Here is a 27247-nt window from a genome sequence, read left to right as displayed (position 1 = left end):
CCAGGGTGCACAGCCCACATAGAATGATACACAGATTAACTCTATGGAAATACAGTGATTTACTGACTTCCTCTATATAGCTATAATTCAACGAAGGTCACTGTATTGACCCCACACTGATCTGATGTTTACGTCTTTTTAAAATGTTTACTTCCATTCCTGTGTCTTTGCACTACTACCAAGTTATGCATCTGATTCCTTTATTACACACCAGAGTTTGGATGACAAGCACAAATGAGAATGTTTAGCCGCTGCATAGTGCTATATTAAATTACACTGTTGTTGTATTTTCTTTCATGACTTAGACTGAAAAAGAAAAACTGACCTGGAAAGATCGTTTTCCAGCATACTTCACAAATTTTGTGAGCATTATTTTCATGGTAAGCATTACATAATAAATATGAATCATTTACTGTACTGCCAGATTTTTCCAATGGCAAGGAAAGCTTCCGTAATACATTGGAGAAGTAGCTGTTTTCCCATGAGTCCTCCTAGCTGTTTTTGGCTATACTTTAATTGGTTCAGGAACTGGAACATTTGTTATTTGGTTTGCTTTTCAATTAATGTATCAATGTATGGTGGCGCTAGTGACCAGTATAGCATCCCCTTATTTTTTGTGGGTTTTGCCCTTCCTTGCAGTAGTCCTCCTTTAGGAATCATATGGACTTCTGTGTGTCCAGATGTCTTTTCTCTCTCCTTTGACTTCCTGCACCTGCGGGTATGCTATTTGAACTTCTCATTTCATTTTGCCAAAGCAACATTTTGAGAAGGTTGAAGCAAACCTCTCACCACACGTGCACACACAAAATACTCCCCAACGCACCTATGACATTTCACAGGACTTCAAGCTAGTTATTGAACACATTCAGTGGAACAACATATGCCTGCAATTCTTTGCATTCCATAGCTGATCATGCGACCCATCTGTGAGCATGGATCACAGCCATCGTTTAATGATATTTCCTTGGCAATCCAAAATTTCTCTATTCAGTACTGATTTATTCACATCAGCTTAGGACAGTGATACAACAGAATTCAGGAAATGCCTAGAATTGGGAGCAGCAGTGTTTTTTGTTTTGGGGTTGCTGTTTTTTTAACTAAGGGCTGATTCACCCTAGGTTGGGAAGGCATGCAGGTACTTTGGCAGTAGGGGCCACCACTGAGCTTGCAGCTGGTTAGTGCTTAAGTATATGTCCATATGTTACAGGGAGCACATGACTCCCTTGTGGCAGCAACTTCACTGGCCTCCGGCTTGTTTTTCAGCCTAATTCAGAGTACTGGTTATGACCTATAAAGCCCTATATGGCTTGGAACCAGGCTACCTGAAAGACCGCCTTTTGCCATACAAATCTGCCCAGGTTTTAAGATCTTCACGGAGAGGCCTTTCTTTTGGTACTGCCACCATCAGAGGCATATTTGGTGGGGACACAAGAGAGGGCCTTCTTACTGGTCACATTTGGACAAACGCAGGGGCAAAGGGACCCTTTGTGAGTTCTGCCCCAGTGCGTGTGTGATCACAATTTGCATAATTACCTGCAATGAAGCATGGGTTGCCATGTCATATGAACTCGGCTCATGGCATGGCAGGGGTGGCTTCTCATCCACCCCACAACCCTTACTGGAAGCCATGGATTGCGGGGTGGGTAAGAAGCCACGTACACCCCTGCGCTGCATGCCAGATTTAGATGACACAGCAATGCGCACTGCAGTGTGGGTAATTATGCAAATTGTGGTCTCACGTGCAGTGCGCACAGGGGCGGGGGGAAGAGCTTACGATGGATTTTTTCACCCCTGCGATCGTCTGAACCTGGTTAGTGGCTGCTCCCAGACTTTGGAACTCCTCCTAATGGAGACTAGGTTGGCTCTCCCTCTGTTGTCCTTCCATTGGCAGGCAAATATGTTTTTATTAAAGCAGGCCTTTGGCGTAGAAGCTTGTCTGTTGGGTTGGGTGCTGTTTCTGTTCTGCTTTGTATTTTAATTGTATTTTAATTGTTTTTTTAATATATTTGTTTATGATTATTTTAACTTGGTTTTTAGTTAAAAATTGTGTTCGTATTTGTTGCCTTGAGGGCCATTTCATTGGTGAAAAGGTGGGCTATAAATCAAATACATAATAAATAAATGTGCATGAATTGGTGCCTACACATGGGGATTGTATGTAGCCACTGCTCCATATTGTTTTTTTGATAGGGAGTGAATCATTCTACTGCCATATCTTGCTAGAATGTAGTTCCTTACAATCTAGATCTGGCCACCCTTTAAAAAATTATTGATGTGTGAATCTTTCTATAACAAGTTACATTCTTTTTGTTTCCAGATTGGACTGACATTTGCTATTGTTTTTGGGGTTATCATATACCGAATCTCCACTGCAGCAGCTTTAGCCATCAATTCCTCTCCAGGTGGCCGATCTAATGTTAGAGTAACTGTCACTGCAACTGCAGTGATTATTAATCTGGTGGTGATAATAATCTTGGATGAAGTATATGGCTGCATAGCCAGATGGCTGACCCAGATTGGTAGGTACAAATCCACAAGTTACTTGACTTAAAGCTGTGGTTTCATTAAACAACCTGTCCAAAGAGCATAATAATTCAATTTTGGCCATGCAAGCAAAACTACATAGCAACGAACCTCTGGCCAATAATGTAAAAACATCACTTGGCATTATTACACGAACATCTTTCAACAACTAACATTGGTTCAATTATAAATGGAGAAATGTACTTAGATTAATCAAGAGCCTCTTTATCTTGGAGAACCAAAGCTTTTTCAAAAGTTGGGTAACAATTCATTTTCATTTCTAGTCATTGCTTACTTCATGGGAAATATAAATCAAGAACTGAAAAATAGACTTGTCCAGACAGTGCTGAGCACGAGCTTCTTGTCGTATCATCTAACAGAATAAGAATGTTCTTTGAAATAGTGCTCTGACAAGATTGATATTTCAGATGCATGTAGTCCACGTATAGCCACTGTAATGCATGCAGCCCTAGTCATGGTATTGTAGGGATTTACTGGGAGCTAGAGGCTTTCCAGTTGCACCTTCAGTGTGCAGACAACATCATCCACATCCAAGACATACAAAACATCAGTCCATGTACTCTGCTACAGTATATTGTGCGGAATGCCAAAAACAAGAGGGACCAACATTTACTTGGAAAATGTCAACTTCAGGGAAAGGTATACTTGTACGTAAACAGATTATTTAAGCAAGCATATTGTGCCCACTCATGGGACTACCCTTCTGCGGAGAAGGGTAGTCCAGTCTTAAAGCTCAAAAAGCAGTTTTCATTGTTTTGCAGCAAAAGCGCATGCTATTCTAGGCATTCAGAGGCAGTGAGCCTATGTACACCAGTTGCTGGGGAACATGGGTGGGAGGGTGCTGTTGCATTCATGTCCTGCTAGTGAGTTTTCCACAGGCAGCTGATTGGCCACTGTGTGAACAGCATGCTGGACTAGATGGACCCTTGGTGTGATCCAGCAAGGCTCTTCTTATGTTCAGGGTAGAATAGGCCAGCTTTGCTAGAGACACCCTGGTATCCCCCCCGCCCTTCCGAAAATAGTACATATGGTTATACCAAGTTACCTTTGTCTGTAGAAGCCAAAAAGCTGCAAGGATGGCTATCTAGAACCTCTCCGCCTGTACATGAATTCCTTGCCACACTCCTGTTATAGAAGTGTGCCTGAATAGCATAGCCATGCAACAGCTGCAGTAGCACTAACAGATGCTGCTATGCTGGGACTGGTATTGAGACCATCATGCCCCACACAGCCGTTCGTGGGAGCCCGGTGAAGGCTTTTGAATATTCTATATAATATGGAGAGACTACCCTTGTTTTCCAGCCAATATCATCTTATCATCTAGAGATCCGTTAGCTTAACAGTTTGGTCTCTAGATATATATAAACAGCTGTCGTAGAGATTGCATGGAGATCAGCGTGGAGGTTTTATAGAAACGCTTATTCACATCAGTGAGGTTGTGATAATTGATTTAAATTTAATCACAGTTTGACTTTAAATAGAACAGGCATATAGAAATATGAAAAACCACTGAGAAACACATACATACATATTGTATGTCGTAATGATTCTTCAGCTTCATTGGCATATTGGGTTTGTATACCTGTATTTGTTTTATGGTTGTCCTCTTTTTATATATATTGCTGTGATTTTTGTAGGAACCATGTTTTCTCCCATTTTCATCTTGAAATAGATACACCCTTTTTTTAAAAAAAAAAAGTATACATATCAGGGGAAGTCTTCCAAAATTGTAAAACTTTAAAGACTCTAAAATGTGCGGTAATTTGAATGCACCTTTCAATCACATTTATATTAATGTTTTTTATATCAGAGGTTCCAAAAACAGACAAGAGTTTCGAAGAACGTCTTATCTTCAAGGCCTTCCTTTTGAAATTTGTCAATGCCTACACTCCTATTTTCTATGTTGCTTTCTTCAAGGGCCGGTGAGTTGTGTAAGAAGTGAATTTAAATGTTTAGCTCTTACTTCAAGCTGACTCTTTGTTCAGATATTGTGACTATCCATGGACAACTATCACTTATACTGTGGAGTTAGCAGAGTATTCACACAATATATTGTATTAGTTATGTTTCAGTTAGAAATATCTTTCCTGCATAATGGCATAAAACTGGCTTGTAATACAGGTGAAAATGGGTGCATGTGTATGTCATAACTGAGAAGGGACACACCTAGATTCTGAGATAAAACATTTCATAGCTTATATCAGTTTATGTTTATACTTTTGTAAACTATCACCTATAGAGGAATTAGCATGAATACTTGTTTTACCATAATATAACATCTACATTGCATTAAGTGTGCTTTCATTTTTCTTGCAAATATTTCAGGTCAAATACTTGTGTATTGGGACAAAACATTAACATGGAGTAATTTTTTAGCTTTGTTTACTAAATGCAAGTAAAATAAACATGCTCAATTAGATCATTCTCTAGAGCATCAGAAAATTAGCACTGGAAACTTTTCTGTTTGCATCAGAAAACTTTTCTGATGCAAAGTGATACATTTCTGGTGCAGAATAGCCCAATTTGTGTAGAAACATCTTCCTGGAAAAAATCCAATGAAAAGTTTTCATGAAAACCCACATTCTGCTAAGAGCCTGTAGCTCATACATGCAGCACAACATGTACAAAATTATATGGTCATTGCAACTGCTTTGTGTTCTCAGACTCCATTAGGAACATTTGCAAAGATGTGTCTATAGCGGCCCTCTCCAACCTGGTGCCCTCCAGATGTTTTGGACTACAACTCCCAGCATGGGCCATGCTGGCTGGGGCTGATGAAAGTTGAAATTCGAAACATCAGGAGGGCATCAAGTTGGGGAAGGCTGGTCTATAGGTTGTCTTCAGAAGTGCCACCTGGAAAGTTTCCACAAGAAGCAACGTGAGGGTTTTGGAACCTTAAAAGGTGACCACTGATACATAGACCTGCGATCAGAATGGGAAACTGGGAAGGCCCAGGTACACGTGTGGAATCTCCTGAGTATGCCCACAAGATTCTTTGTATCCATAATATTTAACATCAATAAAGCTAGCTGAAAAGATAAGTTACTTCTTTATATTGGAAATATTGGTGATGGCTTTTGTTTTGAAAAAGGAGAAAATATTCCAACCCCATTACCTAGGTTTGCTTTTCTGTGCTTTCCTATATGACGGCAGATTATTAGTTGATTGTAAAATGTGTATCCATGTAGATTTTGGATGCATGGGAAAAGTTCCAGAAAGAGTATGAAAGAATGAAACCATCATACTCCAGCAAGAGTATGAAACTATAGAATAGGCAGGACACAACTCTAACCATTGTTTCAAAATTGTCCTAGATTTGTTGGGCGCCCAGGAGATTATGTCTACATTTTTCATTCTTTTCGAATGGAAGAGGTAACTGCAATTTATTTTGTGCATGCTTATTTCCAATCTAGAAAACACCTATGAAAATTCGAGCTATACGGCAGCCCCTAATTTATTTGTTTTTTGTACTTTAGTGTGCTCCTGGTGGTTGCTTAATGGAATTGTGTATACAGCTTAGCATTATTATGTTGGGCAAACAGCTGATCCAGAACAATCTTTTTGAAATTGGCATCCCGTAAGTAGCAAAGGAATTAAAACATATTAACTATCTTCTGCAAAAATGTTTGCATATCAACTCTTGATAGAGAAAACACCATGTTTTTTTCTTGTCTGACATAAAGACAGAATTCAAGAAAAGATCAAAATAAGGCTATACCACAGATACCCTAAAACAGGGGTCTCCAAGCTTTTGGGGCATGTTTGGCATTTTGAAAAAGTATGCTGGGCAGCACCACAAATGGGATGCTGTAGGAGGGGTGGGGAGCCAATCACAAAAATGATCTGAGTGCCCCTCCCCCCTTATCTGTGTTTGTGTGCATGATTTGCACCCTGTGTGCCCGCGTCTCTGTCTCTGGGCAGTACCCAAGTGGGCCATTCCACAAGTGGGGGCCACCACCGATTCCATTCTGCAAGTGGCACCCACCACTTGCACCATAGGAATTTAGAGCTTCCTTTAGGAAACCCCCCAAACAAGTGGGAACACTCATTTCTGGATTGGGGCAGACCCGGAGCAAGTTCTGCTGACCTGCCCAGTTCCAGAAATGAGCATTTTAACTTGTTTTCAGTTCCTAGAGGAAACATGAAATTCCTGTTGCATAAGTGGTGGGTACCACTTGCAGAACAGAATTCGTATCGGGCCTCACTTGTGCAATGGCCCGCTTGGATATTGGCCTCTTTTCTCTCTTTCCTTTTCTCCCCCGCCCCCCTCTCTTTCTCTGGTTCCTCTTTCTTTCCCTCCTTCCTTCCATCCCTTGGAAGGAAGGGCCCCATCTACACAAGCCTTTTACTTCAGGGCGGCTGTGTCTCAAGGTCCCTCAGGACAGATGATGTAGTCGCCACTTTGCAGCCATCTGTGGTTTTCTCCTGGAAAATGCAGCTTTCCAAGGAGGTGTTTTGATGTGATGTTTTTGGTTTGCTGCAGGTTTCCCGCGGTTGTGACCTGTCTGTCCCTTCCCCAAACCGACTTCGCATTTTGGAGTGGGCATATTGTAGACGTGCGTAGTGCCTGCGTCGCTCTGTGACACCCCTTTACTCCCCCACTCCCGTCGCAGCTGTGCAGTTACAGAGGCACAGAGATGAGTTTTCATCTATTTAATTACACTTTGGCACATTTTTGCAGCTTCGTATCTTCGCAATGGTTGCTTTTGGACTCAGTGCCCAAGGGCCAGGGGTGGTCTTCGGGGAGGACCAACATCGCTCTGGCGACCATTTTGGAGTGATGGGTAGGCACGTACCGCTCACGTGAGTGCGAACTATCGCGAGAGTCTCAGGCTGGGGAACTGACAAACACATGGCGTGGAAATGAAGGAGCACAAAACACTCATTTTTTACCTAATGAGGGACAGAAAGACACAGCAGAGCCCCTAAAATACAAAACAGCCACTGAAGTGTCGCACCCCCCCACTCACAGGACTGCACAGCTGCGCATTAGCATATAATGGCAAAAAAAGGGCACGGCGGAGTCTGTTAAGGAAGCATGCAGTAAATCGCAAGTGTATACCACCAGAAACTAATTCAAAGCTGAAATGCTGCGCAGTTGCGACAGAGTGGAGGGGGAAAGCGGTGCCATCTAGATGGGGCCTTGGGCTTCTGTCTCTCTTTGGCTCCTGTTTTCTCTCGCCCCCTTTCTGTCTCTCTGGCTCCTTTCTACTTTCTTTCTCTCCCCCTCCCCAAGCAAATGAATGGAGCAATTGCTCCATTCATTTGCATGGGATGAGAAAAAGTTCCATTGCTGAAAATCGGCTGAAGGCAGGATGAAGGTCACCCCACGCCCAAAGGACCCTGATGCCCAAGGGTTCTTGTTGGGAGGGTGGACTTGCCCCCCCCCCCAGCCATTTTTCGGTAGGGAAATTTTTTTCCTCTCCCTATTTAAGTTAACGGATGAATTGGTCCATTGGCTTGAATAGGGAGGGGGAAAGGGGCCACCCCATCAAAAATTGGCTGGAGGGTGGCAGAGTTCACACCCCACCAAGGACCCTGTTGCTCCAAGGGTCTTTGGTGGGGGGGTGGATTTCACACACACACATACCCTGCAGCATATTTTCAGCAGGAAGGACTTTTTCCCCCCTATACAAGTGAATGAAGGAATCGCACCATTCATTTTCAAAGAGGAAAAATAACTTCATCTTAGCCTGGCCTCGCAGGTGCCATGTTGGAGACCCTGCCCTAAAATAACATGCATTTGCTTTATTATATTATAAATATGTATTATTATTTCAATGTATATGCTGCTTTTCAATCATATGGTTCCCAAAGTGCTGTACAACAAATAAATAAGAATTCTGAGAGCAGATTCAATCAAATTTGTACCTAAACAGGATCGAAAGAGGAAGCTCAAAGTATATTTAACTACAAAAATAAATGAAGGCCTAGTTCAGGGGTGGGTAACCTGTAGCCCTCCAGATGTTGCTGGACTACATCTCCCATTATCCCTGACCATTGACCATGCCAGCTAGGGCTGATGAAAGTTAGACCCCCAACAACACCTGAAGGGTCCCAAGTTCCCCATCCCTGGCCTAGTTCTTACAAAATAGGCCACTATTAAGCCTGTCTTTGCCATCTTTAGGGAATATCGTGAGGAAATGTATTAGTTCCATACCATTTAGGTTTCCTTGGGAATCTTGCAAATATATAGATTGGGATCTAAGGAGCTACTGATCTCACAGTAGGGTTTCTGAGTCCTACTCTTCTACTTTGCCTCCCAAACAAGCCACTCCTGGAGCTCAGAGGAACTTCAGGAAAAACCTTTGCTGCAGCTGTGGGTTGGGAGATTAAACACAGATGCCTAGGTGGGCACACATGAAAAAGCTTGTGCACATCTGAGGCGCATTTTGAATCCTCTACACAAGTCCAACATAATGGATCTCATAATCAGTAAATGCTTGCATACACTCACAAGCAGTTTTTGTCTTTACACGTATAATTTCTTACAGTAAAGTGTGATAAAAGTGGGTATTTTCAAGCCTCCAAATGCTGTAACGGAACTTGCAAGACATCTAAATGAGTTATCTTTTTTTTTTGGTTCCTCTTAGAAAAATGAAAAAATTTATACGATACTTGAAACTGAAACGACAGCGTCCTGTGGACCACGAGGAGCATTTGAAGAAAAAACAACGTTATGAAGTAGATTATAATCTGGAGCCTTTTGCTGGCCTTACTCCAGAATACATGGAAATGAGTAAGTGAAACTTTAAGCATTTAAACTAGGGTTCCAAACTTGAATTCATCTAATCACTGATTAATAAATCAGGGCCAGTTTTAATTGGTTGAAGGCAATTTTAGTCAATGGGCTGAGAGTTGAGGCCGGGCTTGTTTATTGATAACCTATTTTGGATATTATATGTTACAGTAAGAGTGAATGAAGAAGAAACATGGCCTTCTAAGAGTGAATGGTCATTCCTTTTTTAATTGAACTGTAAGATATCCAGGACCAGATCAAGGCCATGATGGGGCCCCTGGGCTAGCCGTCTGTAGCGGGCCCCCTATTCTGCCCCCAATACTGAATTCACACATGACATTTGTGCATACACAGACACACAGTCAACAGTGTACAATAATAATTCAAAGATATTTTTTACTACATATTTTAGTGTAAATAATCTTCCTAGCTTTCCTGGAAGCAAAATATTAATATCTCTCCCATAGTAGAGAACTCAAATAGAAACATAACCTTCCCCCTTTCCCAGCATACAGCACACAGACACAGAAAACATAAACAGATATTGAAGCACTCTTGCTCTGTCTTTCTCACACATGCGCGCGCATGCACACACTCAAGAGACATATGCTGACTCACTGCCTGATTCAGACACAACAGCCAAGCAGGACTCACACATACACAGCCAAGGCTGGCCCAGGACATTTTGCTACCTGAGGACGACCAGCAAATTTCTAACTTGATGTTCTTGGCCTGTCACTATCTCTCAGCCTAACCTATCTCACAGGAATGTTGTGAGAGTAAAAATGGGGAGATCTTTAGTTCCTGGAGTATAAGCAAAACATAAATATAATAAAATGAAGTAAATAATTCTGTACCAGAAAAACATAGTAGTCTTAAAATATGTTCATAATTGCCTCCCTAGTATGTAAAAGGGCCATCTACGCATTGCATTACTGTGTGAACTCATTTATATGCATGTGCAGTAGAGACGAGAGATATAGTGCATCAAATAGTGCACTTGGAATTTTATCTTAGAGACCCTGGGGAGGGAACCTGAAGACTGACACCAACTCTTATAATTCATATTAAATGTTCAAAATTTGAAAAACGTCCTCTTGCTTCTCATATGCCCCACCGGTGTGCATGAGATGGGACCTGAGCTAGAAATAACACGAACGCCTGTCGTTTGTACTACCCACTGTTTGAGGCTAGATGTGCTACTGCCCAGCCACAGCTACACTAAAATTCTGGATTTCCCCATTGTTTTCTATGGGCGGTAATCACTCTTCCATGAGGGAAACAAAAAAGGGGGAGTAGGAGTTCAAAATGAATCAGGAAATCCCTTCTACAGACAAGTCTTCAGTCTATATTTATCTCTGTGGCCAAATGTTTATTATAGCTGCGACTTTGCTGATTGGCTAAACACGCTAAAGAGTGATAGCAGGCTCATTTCTCACAAAACAATTGGGCAAAATTATTGTCCATTTCTCAGAAAACGATTGGAATGTGCCTGAACATTTTGCCTGATATATCAGGTTCTACAAGGACTAGAGACTTGCTTTTTCTTTCTTTTTTGGTTGAAAGCTGGGAAACTGGGCTAGCTAGTGGGCCACCTGAGACGTTGGGCCAAGGCGTCTAGCCCCCTTAGCTCTGTGGTTATCATGTGTTTTTCAGAATCTCAGTGGGCCACCTTCCTTGAGCTTCTGATAATATGCACAATTACATAAAATTACTTAATTAATTGGTTAAAAAGCAAATGATTAATCAACCAAAAATTCTTTAATCAATTGAAAATTCAAGTTTATATTATAAAAATGTGTCCAGGTGAAACAGCATGCTATGAACCACTAGATATGGATTGTCTTAAACTATGCATTTTTTCTCTGTGTATATAATTCTACACCGGCTAACTGGCTAAATTGTGGAATGAATAGCAAGTCTGGGTGTGCCCCATATTGACTTACCAAATCAAAACAGGTGCCCTGCAGAACTGCTCCATATGCTGTACGTTTTTGGTGATAGCAGACAACGATGAAGCCATGTACTTCAGTACAGTGTTGGACTGCCACAACAGCAGGGTTGTCCTTTGCCCCCAAACAATGCTTCCGTACACCAAGGGCTCAGTGCAGCTGCCCTTGCAATGTTTGCAAGGTTGTTCTGCCTGGATCAGCACTATCATATGGAAAGTCCCCACAACCACACCACTCCTTCTGGTGGTAGCTGCTGCTGCCATGGGAATTTTCCATATGTGGTGATCCATGTGAACCGAAGAACTGTAGGTGTTGGATCAGAGCAAAAGGCCACCCAGTCCAGCATTTTGTGTCTGACGGTAGCCAACTGGATGCTTTCAGAAAGCTAGCCATTTCCACCATCTGGGGGCATTTAATCTGCATATTATTCAAAAGTTATTTGCAAGGTGTCAGTGTGGCATTTGGCCTTGACAGAGGGTAGAGATGGAGGCAAGCATAAATGGACATCTTCGGAGATAGAAAGGTTAATTGGAAATACCATAGTCTTGAAAAACAGCTAAGAAATTGATTAAATAAATAAATAAATCCCCAATTTGAGAGGTCATTTTCATTCAGTAACTACCTAGACCCCATTCCCTTCCCTATACTGATCAGCCTGAGGCTGCTGCAATTTTCAAGTACATATTTTTATTTTAAAAAACTTTGCCAAGCAGCTAGCCCTGAAGTCCTTTCCTTATCCAATATATGATTCTAATATTTTTGCACTGAAACAAAACATGTTGTACTCCCCCAAAGTTCCTATTACATAAAGTTATATCATACATAAAACAGCTGGCAAACCTAGATAACATCACGAGCTAAACACCTAGTTACAGAAATGTGCATACTATTTGTGTGTGTTATGGTTTCAGTAGTTATTTTTGACTGTTTGTGGATGCTAGTTTCCAAAAATACGTTCCAGAACAGTATAATATACAAATTACACAATTTCTTTTTACATTTTCAGTTATCCAGTTTGGGTTTGTAACCCTGTTTGTTGCATCCTTCCCACTGGCTCCCTTGTTTGCACTGCTGAACAACATCATTGAAATACGTCTGGATGCAAAGAAGTTTGTTACTGAACTTAGGAGGCCAGTTGCAGTTAGAGCAAAGGATATAGGTAAATTGTCTACTAATGCCACAGTCATGAGTTAATGTTGGATTGTCTCCAGTGGAGGCTTTGCCTTGGCTGAAAGTGCTTCTGCTTGCAGAAGTTGAGGCATCCGATTTTCACCAATGCCCCCTACTTACTTAACTCGCCATCACTACCACCAAACCTGTTCTTGAGGGTTGGGAGTCTCTCTGGAATAGAATGGTGCAGTGCGGCTGCAATGGGTAAGGGGAAAATTGGGTGCCAGGATTTGCAGAAGCACTTTCTGCTAAAGCAAAGCCACCATTGGATGGAACCTATTATTCCATACTGATGTCACCCTGATCTCAGTGACAGGGGAGGAGGGGTTATTATTTCTATTCTGTTTTCCTTGCACTAAAGAAACTCAAAGCAGCTAACAAAGAGATTCAAATAACCAATACAGTTTCAACTAGCATGATTACGTAGTATAATAATGAAATCATGAAACAGGACAAAATATTGGTTTATCTTTCCCGAAGGCCTCCTTAAAGAGTCAGATGTTCACCAGGTGCCATAGGGGGTCATACAGACTTCTTTAGGGAGCGGTTTCCATCAGAGCATCAGTGCCACAACTAAAAAGGCCCTGTTCCTTGTGCCCACCAAACTTCACTCAGCAGGGGACTGATCTCTGGTATAGAATATAATGTACAGGATAGTACATATGGTAGAAGGCCATCCTTAGGGTACCCAGGTTCCAAGCTGTTTAGGCTTTAAAGGTAAGAACCACTATCTTCAGCCTTTACAACACAAAGGTCACAGGCATGGTCTGAAGGCACATGAGCCAGCTACCTTGCTGAAGTTAAGCAGGTCTGGGTCTGGTCAAGGCTTGGAGGGGAGACCACGTGGGAACCACATGTAGCCACCTTCCATAATAGAAGAAAGGTGGGATATAAATGAAATAAATAAATAGGGATGAAATAGGTGATAATGTAGCTGTGATATTATTTATAGTCATCAGTGCTTATGATAGCCATCTAAAAGTCTTCAACATCCCTCTTGTCTTCTCCCAGGAATATGGTATAATATCCTCAGAGGTGTAGGAAAACTTGCTGTGATAATCAATGTAAGTAATTTCTTTGCAAATGGTAATTGATCACGATAGTTCACATTTTCTTTTCAGTTAGTTTGAAATGCTACATGGAAGTAGCTAGTGTGGTGCAGTGGCTTGAGCACTGCGTGCAGCAATGCAGCAATCCTAGATTCAGATTCTCACTCAGCTATGAAGCTCAGCTGAGCAGCTCACTATCTCTCAGGTTAATCTATCTCACAAAGTTGTTGTGAGGCTAAAACCCCACTCTGAACAACTTGGAACAAAGGAACGATAAAACTATAATTACAACAAATGTTTATTTTAGATTTTTAAAATCCCAAATATAAGTTGTCATCTATTGCAAATTACTTTTTAAACACCTTCATAAGCAAAGGATTATTTATCAGTAAAGTAAAATTAATGGTTTTCCTGACACTGTTGGTATATAACCTTCCCATTCAGACAGAAAATAAGGGAACACACAGGTTTTTCACATGAGTCAAATTCTTTAGGGCAAGTAGGAAGTTGCTACAAGACAATCAGAGATGCTCCCAGACACCTCCCAACCCAGTTTTTGTTTTTCTTGATGCAGAGTGTCAAGTGGATGCCTCCCAGTCAATGGAATTTTGAGCAAATACGAACCATTTATCGTCCTCCCTCCCCCTTTTCCTTTTTCCTCCCTTAGGATGTTTTTCCTGCTCTTCCATATTTCTTGAAACATTCTCTTTAACAATGGCAATATCATTTTTGTTCCTCTGAGTCACCTACTCTTATTTTACTTTCATGGAACAAAGTAAACATGCAGTGTTCTAGATATTGTCTCACACACCCCTTTCCCAGGCACAAGAATTTCAGAGCAGGCTTTACAAGCTCAGGTTCCTTTGAAAAAGACAACATGATTGTGTTGTTGTAATTAATATTAGTTATACTTACAAATGTATATAGTGAGCAGGCATTACAGAAACACAGATGCGTGCACACATGAAAGTAGTGGTAGACCAGGAGTTTCCAAATATTTAGGGCCTGTAGGCACATTTGAAAAGTTGAGAAACTATTCTGGCCATCACAACAAAATCGCTGCCATAGAGGGATTGCCTAATAACAAAATGACTGTCGTGGCGACTTCCCTAGTCACAAAAGATAAGTGACTTGCCCAAGAAACTGAGTTCAAGGCAGAGGATGGGTTTCATCCCCAAATACCAAACCACATATTTGCCCCCCACAAAGCAAACAAAATACCTATTTCACAGAAGTTGTACTAGTGATGCTTAGACATACACACACCAGACAGAGGCAAAACATGCACACGCACAAAAAAAACCAGCTCGCTCGCTCTCTCACATTCTCATTCTTTCACTCTCCCTCTCTCTCACACACACACACACACACACACACACCCCACATGCAAACACATACACCAGACAGAACATGCCCAGGCCACTTCCCACTGCTCCTCCAGCCCCAGGTCACTCCCCCCAAGCCTGCAGCCCTCTCCCTACTGTCCCTATCACACAGCTGTCCCCAAGTTGCTCCACATTGCCTCCCAGCACCCAAGCTTAGTACACAGCAGCGGGGTCCCCTTTTTCCCCTTCAAAGGAAGTTTTAGCTGGCAGGCTGGGCATGCTCAAAGGAAAGCACCAGCCTCCAGACAGTGAGGCAACTAAAAGTCAGTGCTTTCCTTTCCAGCACTGCACAAGGTAAAAAACAAATAAAAATAAGTATAAGTATAAGGAGGGACAGAGAGCCTTGGCAGGGGCCACAGGAAATGTCCAAGGTGCCCATGGGGACTGCATTGAAGACCCCAGTTAGACCCAAATCAACAACAATTTCCCCAGACCACAAACGCCTTGGTCACTATACCAGGCAAAATATATTTCATCCCTCACCCTTTCAGGTGAGTGTGAGTCTCATTCCAGAAATTTGCAACAACCAATTGCACAGTAGTGACCATTGTTCTCCATCAACAACCACCTGACAGTAACAAGCTTAAGAAAAACAGAGCAATTCTCTGCTTTGCTAAATAGAATGGCATGACATAACCGTATATTTATCCCATGCCTAATGCTCACTTCTTAAACACAGTGGCAATTAAAAGGGGGAAAGTTGTTGAAAACACATCTGACCTAGGCTTTTTTTTCCCCCTGTGTTATGTGTCTTGCTTATTATAAAACCTCTCAACAAAACTGGTAAAAATCCTTAGGCATATAATATTTATAAAAAGCCATATGGCCCAGTGGGCCAGGTCCTTTTATCTTGATGCTTTTAATAGCCTTGTTAAAATGGATGTTTTTATGTAATGCAGCGGTTGGGTTAAAGAGTTGGTTGGTCTTCAGTTATTTTGCAGCACTTAAAAGTACATCCACAGAGTTTGTCAGGGTTCACACAATTCAGCTGGGACTTGTTGAAGTAGAGGAAAGCATTATGATTTTGCTAGCTTTTTAGTAATTATTTTTGTTAGCACATGAACAACAACAACAACAACAACAATAGAACAGCACATAAACTCTAAGAGACCAACATGTCATAATTTCATACCTTAGTAGCAGGATGCCCAGCAAATGGTGGGAATATGTTTGGAAAAGTACCTATAAAGATGGGCTGAAACTAAAGCAAGCCCCAGCCTCAGCTCCTCTCCCCAGCTGGCTTTGCTCCACCGTCTTCCCCCTTGGCTCCTGCTTCCTCCTCCTCTCTGGTTCTTAAGGGACCCTGGTCTCTGCCCACTGCTTCATTTGCATCCTTACCTGAGGCCCTTGCCTCCTTCCCCTTTTCCCTTCAGGTGTAGCCCATCTCTGCACCCTTGCTAGCAAGATGCTCACTAAATGGTGAGAAGGTATATGAGATGTGGAATAGAGGCTAGTGAGTCTTCGTTTATGGCCAAGCGATGGAGGATGTCCCACTGCTCCTGCAGCTCCTGCACTGTCTCTCAGCTGCGTTTCTAGGCAGTAGCTGTGCTGGTTGTTGCTCACCTCTGTGTCCCCACATTCATTCTCGACTTTTTGCTTCCAGGCCTGTTAAGCATGGTGTGCTTTGTCCCTTTCCTCACTGTGATGTGTGTTAGTTGTTAGGCATGCAAACAGGGCTTGGGATTGGTATGTTGGCTGCTAATAGGCACTGGTGGCTCTCTAAAGCAGGAGAAAACAGTAATATTCTCCCATGGGATTACAATGGAAAAGGATGATTTGAGCCTCTAGGTGAGCGATCATAGGTTCCCCAAACAGAGTATTCTGTCCCCCCCCCCCACCTGCTCAACTTTCTGGTGGTACTTGTCCTGCTCACACCAGCAAATCTTATTATGTAATATTTGTTTTGATTACAAAAGACAAAAAGTCTTGGCGAATTTTTGAACAATTGAGTCTTCCTGAAATGATTTTTCTTGCCTTCCGCTATGCGAAGTTTCTTATCCCCGTTACGTTATCATCAAGCCTGCATTATATATGAGGCAAAAGTATAATAAATGTAGGTGCCCTTGACGAAGTTATCTAACTGGAGCATCTGCACAGCCAGCCTCAAACTGCAGTTGCTTTCGAACCAATAGATGCAAGGTAGTTTGAAATGATTCACTGTGCACATGACAAGCAAGGGGGGTTCTTAACCAATCATTTCCCCTAGTGCATTAGTGCACAGACAGTAAAAAAACACCCATGAGCGGACCCAAAACCAGAGAGAGAACAACATATCGGATGTTGCACCTCTATTGAAAGCATATTATGATTAGAAGAGTAATGTCAGCATTTCCTGAAGGGCCTGTATTGTCTACGTGATGTTATCTCCCCAGTCAACCTCAGCTGCTCGTTCTTAATTTGCTGCAGTGCTAGAGTTTGAGTATCAGACTTCCATGATGTGAAGAAACCCATTGACCTGCAGACCTAGTGGTATGGCCTGAACCAGCCTGATTCCCGGCAATCCATCTACTCATGAGCCCTACTGGGGGAGGATACAGTTGAGTCTGGTTATGTAATCAGTCAAGCGTTGCCTGAATATTGTGCTCATTCTTTACTCTTATGGCTTAGGCATTTGTGATCTCATTCACATCTGACTTCATTCCACGCCTCGTGTACCTGTATATGTACAGTGAGAGTGGCACCATGCATGGCTTCGTGAACCATACGCTATCCTATTTTAATGTCAGCGATTTTCAAGAAGGAACAGCTCCAAATGAAGCTATGGAGCTTGGCTACCCAGTCCAAATATGCAGGTACATAAAGTTATTTCTTTGAAATAATTTTTCCTTAGGTCATCCCCTGTGATGTTGGCACATACATGCATCTCACAAGGTTGCATATGTAAGTTTCCATGTACTGGTCCTAGGCTCTGTATGTATTTTAATATAGACTTGCTGCTACCATCTCCCATTTGTAGGTGAATCTTCCTTCTCGCACCTCCATCTCCTGTGCACACACTGTCTTGTCAATTGTCACAGTGTGAGCCACACCAAGGGTGTAAAACCTCAGTTAGTGGGAACCTCTGGTTTTGAAGATGGGACTTTCTTTCCTTGACACCTTTCTCAGAAGTTGAAAGTGTTGAGCTTCTGTAGCTCTCACAAAATCTCCTCTCCTCAGGATTCCACCTGAGATGTCCCCAAAGAATCTTAATGCCAATTCACTTACTCGCATCACACCCCCAGGGAGAATAATAAAGTAGCCCCCTCACTTCACTGCGAAGCACAGAGCTACTGGCATCCACACTAACAACTCCAGCATGTTAGGGGACAAATGCCAGAAACGTTATTATCCACAGGATTCCCAAACACCATTTGTCTAACACCCACCTAATGCAGAGATCTGCAGAAGGATCCACCTACCCACAGCCATTGCATAGAAAATAGATGCTGCTCCCCTGTGTCCTTACTATGATTCTTTTCCTGAGCTTTCATACACTCAACATAATTACTCCTGCTCCATGGCTAAGCTAGCATCAACCCATGTGATTAAGGGATGTCAGGGAAAGCCTGTTGGTTAGATGGCTGTGGTCAGGAGTGTAGAGGTCCAGTCAACTTCTACACTCCTAGGCTCTAGAAGCCTTTGCCTTTGGTTCAAAGACTGGAGCCTGAAGATCTAAACTTGAGACTAGACCTTGCTGTCCCATCAGTTACCCCAGGAACATACTTAGTTGTAAATATAATCTATAAATATATTCTAGATTATATGCATGAATAGATTCGTAGATTCACCAAAGCTAGCACCCTTCCCTCCCTGCACAAAAGTGCCTCTTCCGCCTCATTCTCCCTCCTGTCTCTGGCCTCACCCATCCCATAAGACAAGCTGCATCAGGATGTCCTCCACTGCACCCCATGCTTCAATGCGTAGGAGGCATGGTAACACTTTCCCAATATATTATACTCCCAGCACACGCCTTTTCAGACTTCCCCACCCTCCCATCCAATCATTTTTTTTAATTGCTGCTACACCCCTTTGCCCCAAAGCAAGTCTTTTCCTAGATATGAATTCCAGTCAGAGCCAGCCATTCCTACTGCAAAATGCAGGAGGGTTGTTTTGTTACGTGTTTTTCTTCAGCCCTTCCAAATGGAACAAGGAAGAGTTACTAGAGTAAGATGACTGCAGCTACTAAAAACCCTCCGTAGGAACTTGTTATAACCCCCACACACATGTAGGGCATTTCTACACTAGCCTAAAATCCTGCATTTAAAACGGGGCTTTCTGCTTCTGTTTAAAATGCAGGATCACCACTGACTCCCTTTACATGTGCTTCCTCCCCCCCCTTCCTCCCCGTATCTGAGTCTTCCATTGATCTTGCTCCTCTTCTTCCCTCTTTAACTCTTTTCACTGAAGAAACTGAAGCGGAACACAACACACAACAGCGTAATTTGATAGCTCATTATCTGCGATCTATTTAAAAACGGAACAAAGGGCATTTAGTGCAAGAGGGTCATGGCAGGGTCATGGCATCATGTAATGAGCCTGCTAACTTCCGTGAAGGAGCGATCTCAATCGCAGGATAAAAGCCCGGTGTGAAGGAGCCCATAACGGTCTACATTCTCTCAGTCCTCTCAAAAAGCAGGGCAGAATCCATGTGTGGCAGCACATCACCCATCAATCATATATTGTCCTTTCACCCCAACATACTCAGCCAGTCACAGCCTAAATTAGTAGCTGTGCTACTGAATAAGAAAAAAAAATTGACTCAGAAAAACTACCATTGCAATGCTCTCAAAGGACATACTAGTCCTACTCATGCAGCCTGCATCTTATTGGCCTTTAGATGGCTGGTAAAAACTATATAGTTCCACTGAGATTTTACTGATTAAGGCTTTTTTATTTTAGAATGTTCCTATTTTATAGTTATGCATTTTATCAGTTTTGTTTTAGTTCTGTTGGGAATTGTTTAATTTTATTGTGCTTGTGGTTTTATTGTAAATCACCTCGAATGCTCATTGAGTGGAGGGGATTCAGAAATAACAATAATGGAAGGCTCCATGCCTTCCTCTGATCGCAAGTCTCATGGAATCCCAGGAGCCAAGCCAGCCCTAGGTCTTGCGAGCCCTTGGTTGATACAGGTATCAGGCTTGCAAGACCCAACAGATCCTCCTCATTTGTTCCCTCTCCCATCACCAGCAACCTTTTCCTCTTCTCCTCGCTTAGGTACAATGGATAGGAGGGGATAATGTCCAGTTATTGGGCATAACCAACAAGGTAACAGCACTTAGGATGCTTCCAAAGAAGGCTTTTATCGCACCATCACCTTCCCACTTTCACAGAATTTGGGGGTCCAAACAACGTTGTCTTCCACTTGTAATCCTGCTGTGTTTTCCCACCGCTTCTTCTGTCTTCCCTCCACACACACACACAAAAGATCCATTCATAAGGAAAAGATGGAATAGCTGCACAGTGCCTTTTGACTGGTAGCACTTGGAACATTCTGTCTTGTAGCAGCCTTAATTTCCAATCTACCGTTACATTTGGAAATATTATTTGAAAGAATCTAACAATGATTTTTTTTTCTGTGAAAGTAGCTCACATCATTACATAGATAACTGATTTTAAAGATAGTGGCTCTCTTCTGGCATTTTATCCCACTACAAACTGACACCTGGCATTTTATCCCACTACAAACTGGTCCTTTTGATTCCAGATCCTTTCCGCAATTTAGACTGGCCCTGTGTACAGGCATCTCTCACAGCATCCCTCCGCTCTATACCTATTCATAGCTGGGCGGAGCTGCATGGAACTATCAGGACAGAGGGGGGCTGCTGGCCCCTTGCTTCCTCCCCTCCCCTGATCATAGGTTCCTGTAACGTGATTGATGGCTCCGCCCCATCCCGCCACTCCTCCACAGCAGGAGGGAAGTCGGAAGCACTTCTAGTGGCCTGGATAGGGGGCTATGGGAGCTGGTCCCCTCCTTCCTCCAAGGGAGAGAGAGTCTTCTCAGTGGCTTACCCCAAGGTTGCTGGCGCTGCCAATCCTTCTCTGTGTCATTGTGTGACAGAATTAAATGCTATATATTGCTTGTACTACTGAGTTTGAAGGTATACCGATTTCCGAGTTCCCAACTACAGAAATAAGAAATCCACATACGGACTTGTATACAGTCAGTGCACCATGCCATCCCTAGCCGCCCCACCCCCACCCCTACCAGGCGACCACTTCACGGGGGACACCTGACCCAGCTTGCTTCCCCCCCCCCACGCTGTTGTTGCTTTCCCCCCTTATTCTGGCTTCCCAACGACCCTGCAAGGTGGGCTAGGAGAATAGATAGTGGCTGGCTAGGTGGTGGGAGGGAGTACTATGGAAAACCACCCCAGCATTACTGTCTTATATGAAACAACTCCACACCCAAAAAGGAAAGCATTAAAAATGACCATTCCAAGCTCTGCATTATGAATTTATTCTGGGGAGGAGAAAAGGCACTTTTAATACCCACTGAAATCCTGTCTGTCAAGTCTTTCTCCTGTGTGGATGAGAAGGGAGACTCCCCCATCCAGCCTGGGAGGAAAAAAGCCCATCAAATCTGGTGAGCAAAAGGGAGACAAAGCAGTCAGTGAAGTCAATGGGAGGGGGAAGGTTCCAAGTAAATGCACTGAAGGGGATGGGAGACCTTAAGACTGCTACTCTAAGTAGACTTACAATGCACTCCTATGCATTCCTACTCAGAAGCAAGCCACACAGATTTCAATGGCACTTACTCCCAGGAAAGAGAAGCCTTACAGCCAATGAGTTTACTCAGAAGTAAGCACTGCTGTGTTCAAGGGGATCTCAGAGCCCGTAGTGGAATGGGAGAGAGGCAGAAACGGTCATTGGTAGCGTGGTCAGTGACCTGCCTCCCCTCCCCTCCAATTTGTTGTCATGACAGTGTTATTCAACACTGCCCAGCAACACCCCCTAGCACAAGCCCACACGAAGCAGGACAAAGCGCTAAAGGGGAAATACACAGAGGGGAAATGGCCATTTCAATCACAAGCGCAGAAAATGCTGGGTTTTCCCCATTCTCAGATAACACGGGAAGAGGGAGGGGCAGTTGTGAGATAGCAGCAGGAGAGCAACAGCGTCATCTAAAACTCCCATGAAAACCAGTGATTAAAGAAGAATGATCCTGCTAAAAAAAACTCAGATGTGCAGAGAGCTAGTATCCTGTATTTTGAGGCTTCAGCCCATCATGGGGGTAGTATACAAGAATAGACATATGCAGACACAACACATTCTCTCACTCTCTCACTCTCTCTCTCTCTCTCTCTCTCTCTCTCTCACACACACACACACACACACACACACACCCTATCTCTATAATGTTTTCAACTGAAATAAGGAGACACCAGTAGGTGGATATGAAAAGAGTGCAAGAAAGCAGCAACACGTCAACAGTGAATTCAACATGCCAAGTGTCTGGCTGCTATCATACTTTTTATTTTCTCCTGAACAGAAAGCAACATCATTTTAAGATTATTTTTTAAACTGAATCAAAACCATGCGTCTTGGCAAACTTTTACTCTTTCTGCAAGAATCACACTGTAGGATATATGTGATGTCGATCTAACCCAGGGGCACTGAACTACTTGCAACTTGAGGGCCGAATTCCATTTTGGGGGAGCTCTGGGGGCTGCATTCCAGGGGTGGGCAGGACCGGAGGTAAAAGGGGGTGGGGCAAAAGGGGTGGGCCAGTAGGCCAAAAATACCAGCATCTTTTAGCTGAGAGTTCTTACTTCCAGTAAGGAAGCCTTAGGGGAAGCATTTCAACCTTTTAGAATAGGAAGAAACTCCCCAAGAGCCTGGAAACCACCAAACGATTGGTAGTTGGGGGAAGGGTGAGGGGCCAGGGCCTTCTGTGGAAACCCAGAGGGCCAGATTTGGTCCCTGGGCCTGAGGTTCTGCACACTGATGCAGCCTTTGATGTCTGATATAATCATGATTCCGAGCTGGAACCTACTGATTCTCAACTCTGTCCTGTTTTTCAGGTACAAAGATTATAGAGAGCCCCCATGGTCTGAAGATAAATATGACATTGCAAAAGATTTCTGGGCCGTGCTTGCAGCAAGATTAGCATTTGTAATAGTCTTCCAGGTAAAGTATGACCAAAGCTTTCTATAACGCAATCACAGTGAAATTAACCAAAAATGGAATGTCATATTTAGGATGGCATGGTATTTTAACAGATGGAGCTTTGAAAAGAGACGTTCCCAGTTCAAATCAAGGGCTTCTCTACACAAGCTTTTATCATGCACGCGTGATTGGTCACTCATGGAAGTTTGCAGGTCCTTTACACAATGTCGTCAGCCTGCAGGGCCTATCCCGTGCTTTATGACCTTTATCCCAGCTGTTTTAAGATTGGGGAAAGTGCGGCACTTGCTCTAGAAGCACCATTATCCACTTTAATGGCAGCGTGAACTTCCGTAATACCACAGTGCCATCTAGTGGCTATATAATGAAACATACATATAATGAAACTTGCAGAGAAAGAACCCCGCAGAAAAACAGTCCATGTCAGCCCATGTAAAGGAGCTGATCTTAATCCTACAAAGAACCCAGAAGTAAAAACCCTGGTAGAGCTGCAGGAAAAATCCCTGGTGTAGAAAAGCCCCAACTCTGTGGTGCTTGGGGGTTGGATTCAGTTGGTCTTGTAGGCCCCTTCCAACCTTAGTATTCTATTATTCTATGCTCATTCGGTGGCACAAGAGACATGGAGCTTGTGTCACTCCGTATTTCTCCCATTTTCCAGGTAACATCTAATATAACACAACATTATTATGTACTTTACATCATAGAATCATTGAATAGTAGGGTTGGAAGGGGCCTACAAGGCCATCAAGTCCAACCCGCTGCTCAATGCAGGAATCCAAGTCAGAGCATCCCTGACATATGGCTGTCCAGCCTCGTCTTGAATGCCACCAGTGTGGGAGAGCCCACCACCTCCCTAGGTCATTGGTTCCATTGTCGTATTGCTCTAACAGTCAGGAAGTTTTTCCTGATGTTCAGCCGGAACCTGGCTTCCTGTAACTTGAGCCCATTATTCCGTGTCCTGCACTCTGGGATGATCAAGAAGAGATCCTGGCCTTCTTCTCTGTGACAACCTTTCAAGTACTTGAAGAGCGCTATCATATCTCCCCTCAGTCTTCTCAAGGCTAAACATGCCCAGTTCTTTCAGTCTGTCTTCATAGGGCTTTGTTTCCAGTCCCCTGATCATCTTTGTTGCCCTCCTCTGAACCCTCTCCAGTTTGTCTGCATCCTTCTTAAAGTGTGGTGCCCAGAACTGGACATAGTACTCCAGATGAAGCCTAACCAGTGCTGAGTAGAGGGGAACTAGTACTTCCCAGGATTTGGAAGCTATGCTTCTATTAATGCAGCCCAAAAGAGCATTGGCCTTTTTTGCAGCCACATCACATTGTTGGCTCATATTCAGCTTGTGATCGACAACAATTCCAAGATCTTTCTCGCTTGTAGTGTTGTTGAGCCACGTATCCCCCATCTTGTAACTGTGCATTTGTTTTCTTTTTCCTAGGTGCAGAACTTGGCATTTATCCCTATTAAATGTCATTCTGTTGTTTTCTGCCCAGCGCTCCAGTCTATCCAGATCACTTTGAATTTTGTTTCTGTCTTCCAAAGTATTAGCTATCCCGCCCAATTTTGTGTCATCTGCAAATTTGATCAGCATTCCCTGCACCTCCTCCTCCAAGTCATTCATAAAAATGTTGAAGAGCACTGGGCCCAGGACTGAGCCCTGCGGTATCGCACTCCTTACCTCTCCCCAGTTTGAGAAGGTCCCATTGATAAGCACTCTTTGAGTCCGATTCTGTAGCCAACTGTGGATCCACCGGATCGTTGTTTCATCTAGCCCACTTTGAGCTAGTTTGCTCATCAGGATATCATGGGGCACTTTATCGAAAGCTTTGCTGAAGTCGAGGTATATGATGTCTACAGCATTCCCACAGTCTACAAGGGAGGTTACTTGATCAAAAAATAAGATCAGATTTGTCTGGCAGGACTTGTTTTTGACAAATCCATGTTGGCTTCGAGTAATCACGGCATTGTTTTCAAGGTGCTTCCAGATGGATTGCTTTATCATCTGCTCCACAATTTTCCCAGGGACTGATGCCAGACTGACTGGTCTGTAGTTCCCAGGTTCCTCCTTTTTGCCCTTTTTGAAGATAGGGACAACATTAGCCCTCCTACAGTCATCTGGCACTTCCCCCGTCCTCCATGATTTCTCAAAGAGAATAGACAGCGGTTCTGAGAGTTCTTCTGCCAGTTCCTTTATTACTCGAGGATGCAGTTCATCTGGCCCTGGAGATTTGAACTCATTCAAAGTAATTAGGTGTTCCTTGACCATATGCCTATCGACATATCTCTGTATATCCCTTCCAACACCAATGATTTATTATTTTTATTAATAATGTGAGGTGGGAGCAGGGGTCTGACATCATCTATTGATTCAGATGTTACCCGGAAGAGGAGACAAACAGACATCAAACAGCAGCAGCTACATGTTCCATCCTTAATCAAGTTACTATCTTTCAGCATCAGGCACTCATCTAAAATACAGGGGTAATTATCCTGAACAACTTCACAGGGTCACTGTAAGGATTATCGAGACAATAATTGTGAAGGGACTTCTACACTCTAAAGCACTACATAAATTTGCTCACAAGGGTGGGAGCAGGTAGGTCAAATTAAAATGACTTTGGAATTAAGCCAAGCTGTTTCCCAGCTGTGGGGTGAGGGGGAAAGTAGCTCACTGTTATTATTGTCACATGGCAGCAGCCCTTCCATCAGGCTGCAGCAGAGGGAGAGATGAGAAGCAGGGCCATTCCATCAGCTTTGCTCAGAGACCTCAGAGATGTAAAATTTCCGGAAATTTTGAAGCCATGGAAAAAAATCCAAGTTTTTCTTGTTTTTTTCCAGAAAAAAATGGAAATTTGAGAGAAAATTGAAAAATAAGCAGCACTCTTTTCATATCTAAAGTCACTTTATTGGTTTAGGACAGCCTTTCCCAACCTGGTGCCCTTCAGATATTTTGGACTTCAGTTCCTATCAGCCTCAGGCAGGATGGCCAATGGTCAGGAATGCTGGCTACTGTCGTCTCAAACATCTGTAGGGCATCAGGTTGAGGAAGGCTGTTTCAGGAATATAAAGCAGCCTTTATGTTCCTAAAGTTCTATTTTGTATAACTTGGTTTGCTCATAAAATTATCATTATATTTGAAAATTTTAAAAAGTGAACTCAGTAAATTTGTAATTATTATCTGAATAAACTATACTTTTAAATTTTAATATACCAAACATGATTAATTTTAGGAGCAAATCAAGTTATACGTAACTTATTTTAGGTTCCTAGTTTATGTCGGACCAGTGGGAAGTTCAGTACGTAGTCCCTGAAACATCTGAATCATCCTAGAAGCCAGAAGAAGCAGAAAGAACTGGAGGCAGAGGAAGACTGGTCCAGAAACACAGCTCTCTGTAGAACTGTCAAGAATGTACATATTCTTTCATATTATGATATAGTGACTCTATTCACATGTTGAGAAACTGAGCATAACTTGGAGCATCCCAAAATGTCTATCAGTAAAAGATATGTTGGTTCAATAATTTTAATAAGAAATACTGTGCTCATAATCTTACAGAGAACATTTATAAACATTTTCTCCCATGGCGTCATTATTTCCAGACATTTTACATCTCTAGTGTTTCTATTAGCATCTCTACACTAGCCTAAAATCCCTCATTTAGAATGGGGCTTTCTGCTTCCATTTTAAATGCAAGATCATGACGGACCCCCTTTACACGTGTTTCCTTTCCCCCCTCCCCTTTCCCCCTCTTTCTCCCCCTTATCTGAGTCTTCCATATGTGTCATTGGTCTAGGTCCTCTTCTTGCGGCTTTTCCTTTTTCATGGAGGGAACACTAGCGGGGTAATTTGATAGCTCATTATCTCCGATCTATTTAAAAACAGAATAAATGTCATTTAGTGCAGGAGACGCCCTGGAGGTTCACAGCGTCATCTAAAAGGCCCGTGAACTTCCGTGAGTGAGCAATCTCAATAGCAGGATAAAAGCTCTGTGTGAAGAAGCACTATGACAGTCTTCTTATTACATAGTTTTTAGAAATCAGTTAAACACCTTATCTTAAATTCTAAAAGAAATTATTTCATAATCCTTTTTTTCGGGAAAAACAAAACAAAAACAGTCCTTGGAAAAAGACAGGAAAAAAAATGTATTTTTCCAGTTTTTTCCCAGGCCTTCACATCTCCTCATCCTGAACTTTTTCTATTCGAGCTGGTCATTATAAAAAATATTATTTAAATTTAAGAATTGGTGCTTGCTTTTTCCTCTCCCTCCTCACCACATTTTCCTTTTATGTCATTTCATTTAC

At 42.7% G+C, this 27247-nt stretch overlaps 1 protein-coding gene across 1 annotated transcript in view; it reads left to right on the top strand.

Moving 5' to 3' along the window:
- Nucleotides 1-27247, top strand: part of ANO1 (anoctamin 1) — a 177990-nt gene that overhangs the window by 145588 nt on the left and 5155 nt on the right. Inside the window, exons 18-27 of the mRNA XM_084852047.1 lie at nucleotides 306-380; nucleotides 2318-2519; nucleotides 4355-4466; nucleotides 5859-5916; nucleotides 6021-6121; nucleotides 9138-9283; nucleotides 12242-12394; nucleotides 13417-13469; nucleotides 17447-17631; nucleotides 22843-22948. Coding sequence (XP_084708173.1) covers nucleotides 306-380; nucleotides 2318-2519; nucleotides 4355-4466; nucleotides 5859-5916; nucleotides 6021-6121; nucleotides 9138-9283; nucleotides 12242-12394; nucleotides 13417-13469; nucleotides 17447-17631; nucleotides 22843-22948 — 1191 coding nt within the window. The remainder of the gene's footprint in view (nucleotides 1-305; nucleotides 381-2317; nucleotides 2520-4354; nucleotides 4467-5858; nucleotides 5917-6020; nucleotides 6122-9137; nucleotides 9284-12241; nucleotides 12395-13416; nucleotides 13470-17446; nucleotides 17632-22842; nucleotides 22949-27247) is intronic.

Source organism: Heloderma suspectum, chromosome 1, assembly GCF_057233095.1.
Source record: "Heloderma suspectum isolate Gila_16-S chromosome 1, 16-S_ref, whole genome shotgun sequence".
Taxonomy (NCBI): Eukaryota; Metazoa; Chordata; class Lepidosauria; order Squamata; family Helodermatidae; genus Heloderma; species Heloderma suspectum.
Note: the sequence above shows the minus strand (reverse complement) of the source record. Positions and strands in the feature narration are given on the sequence as shown.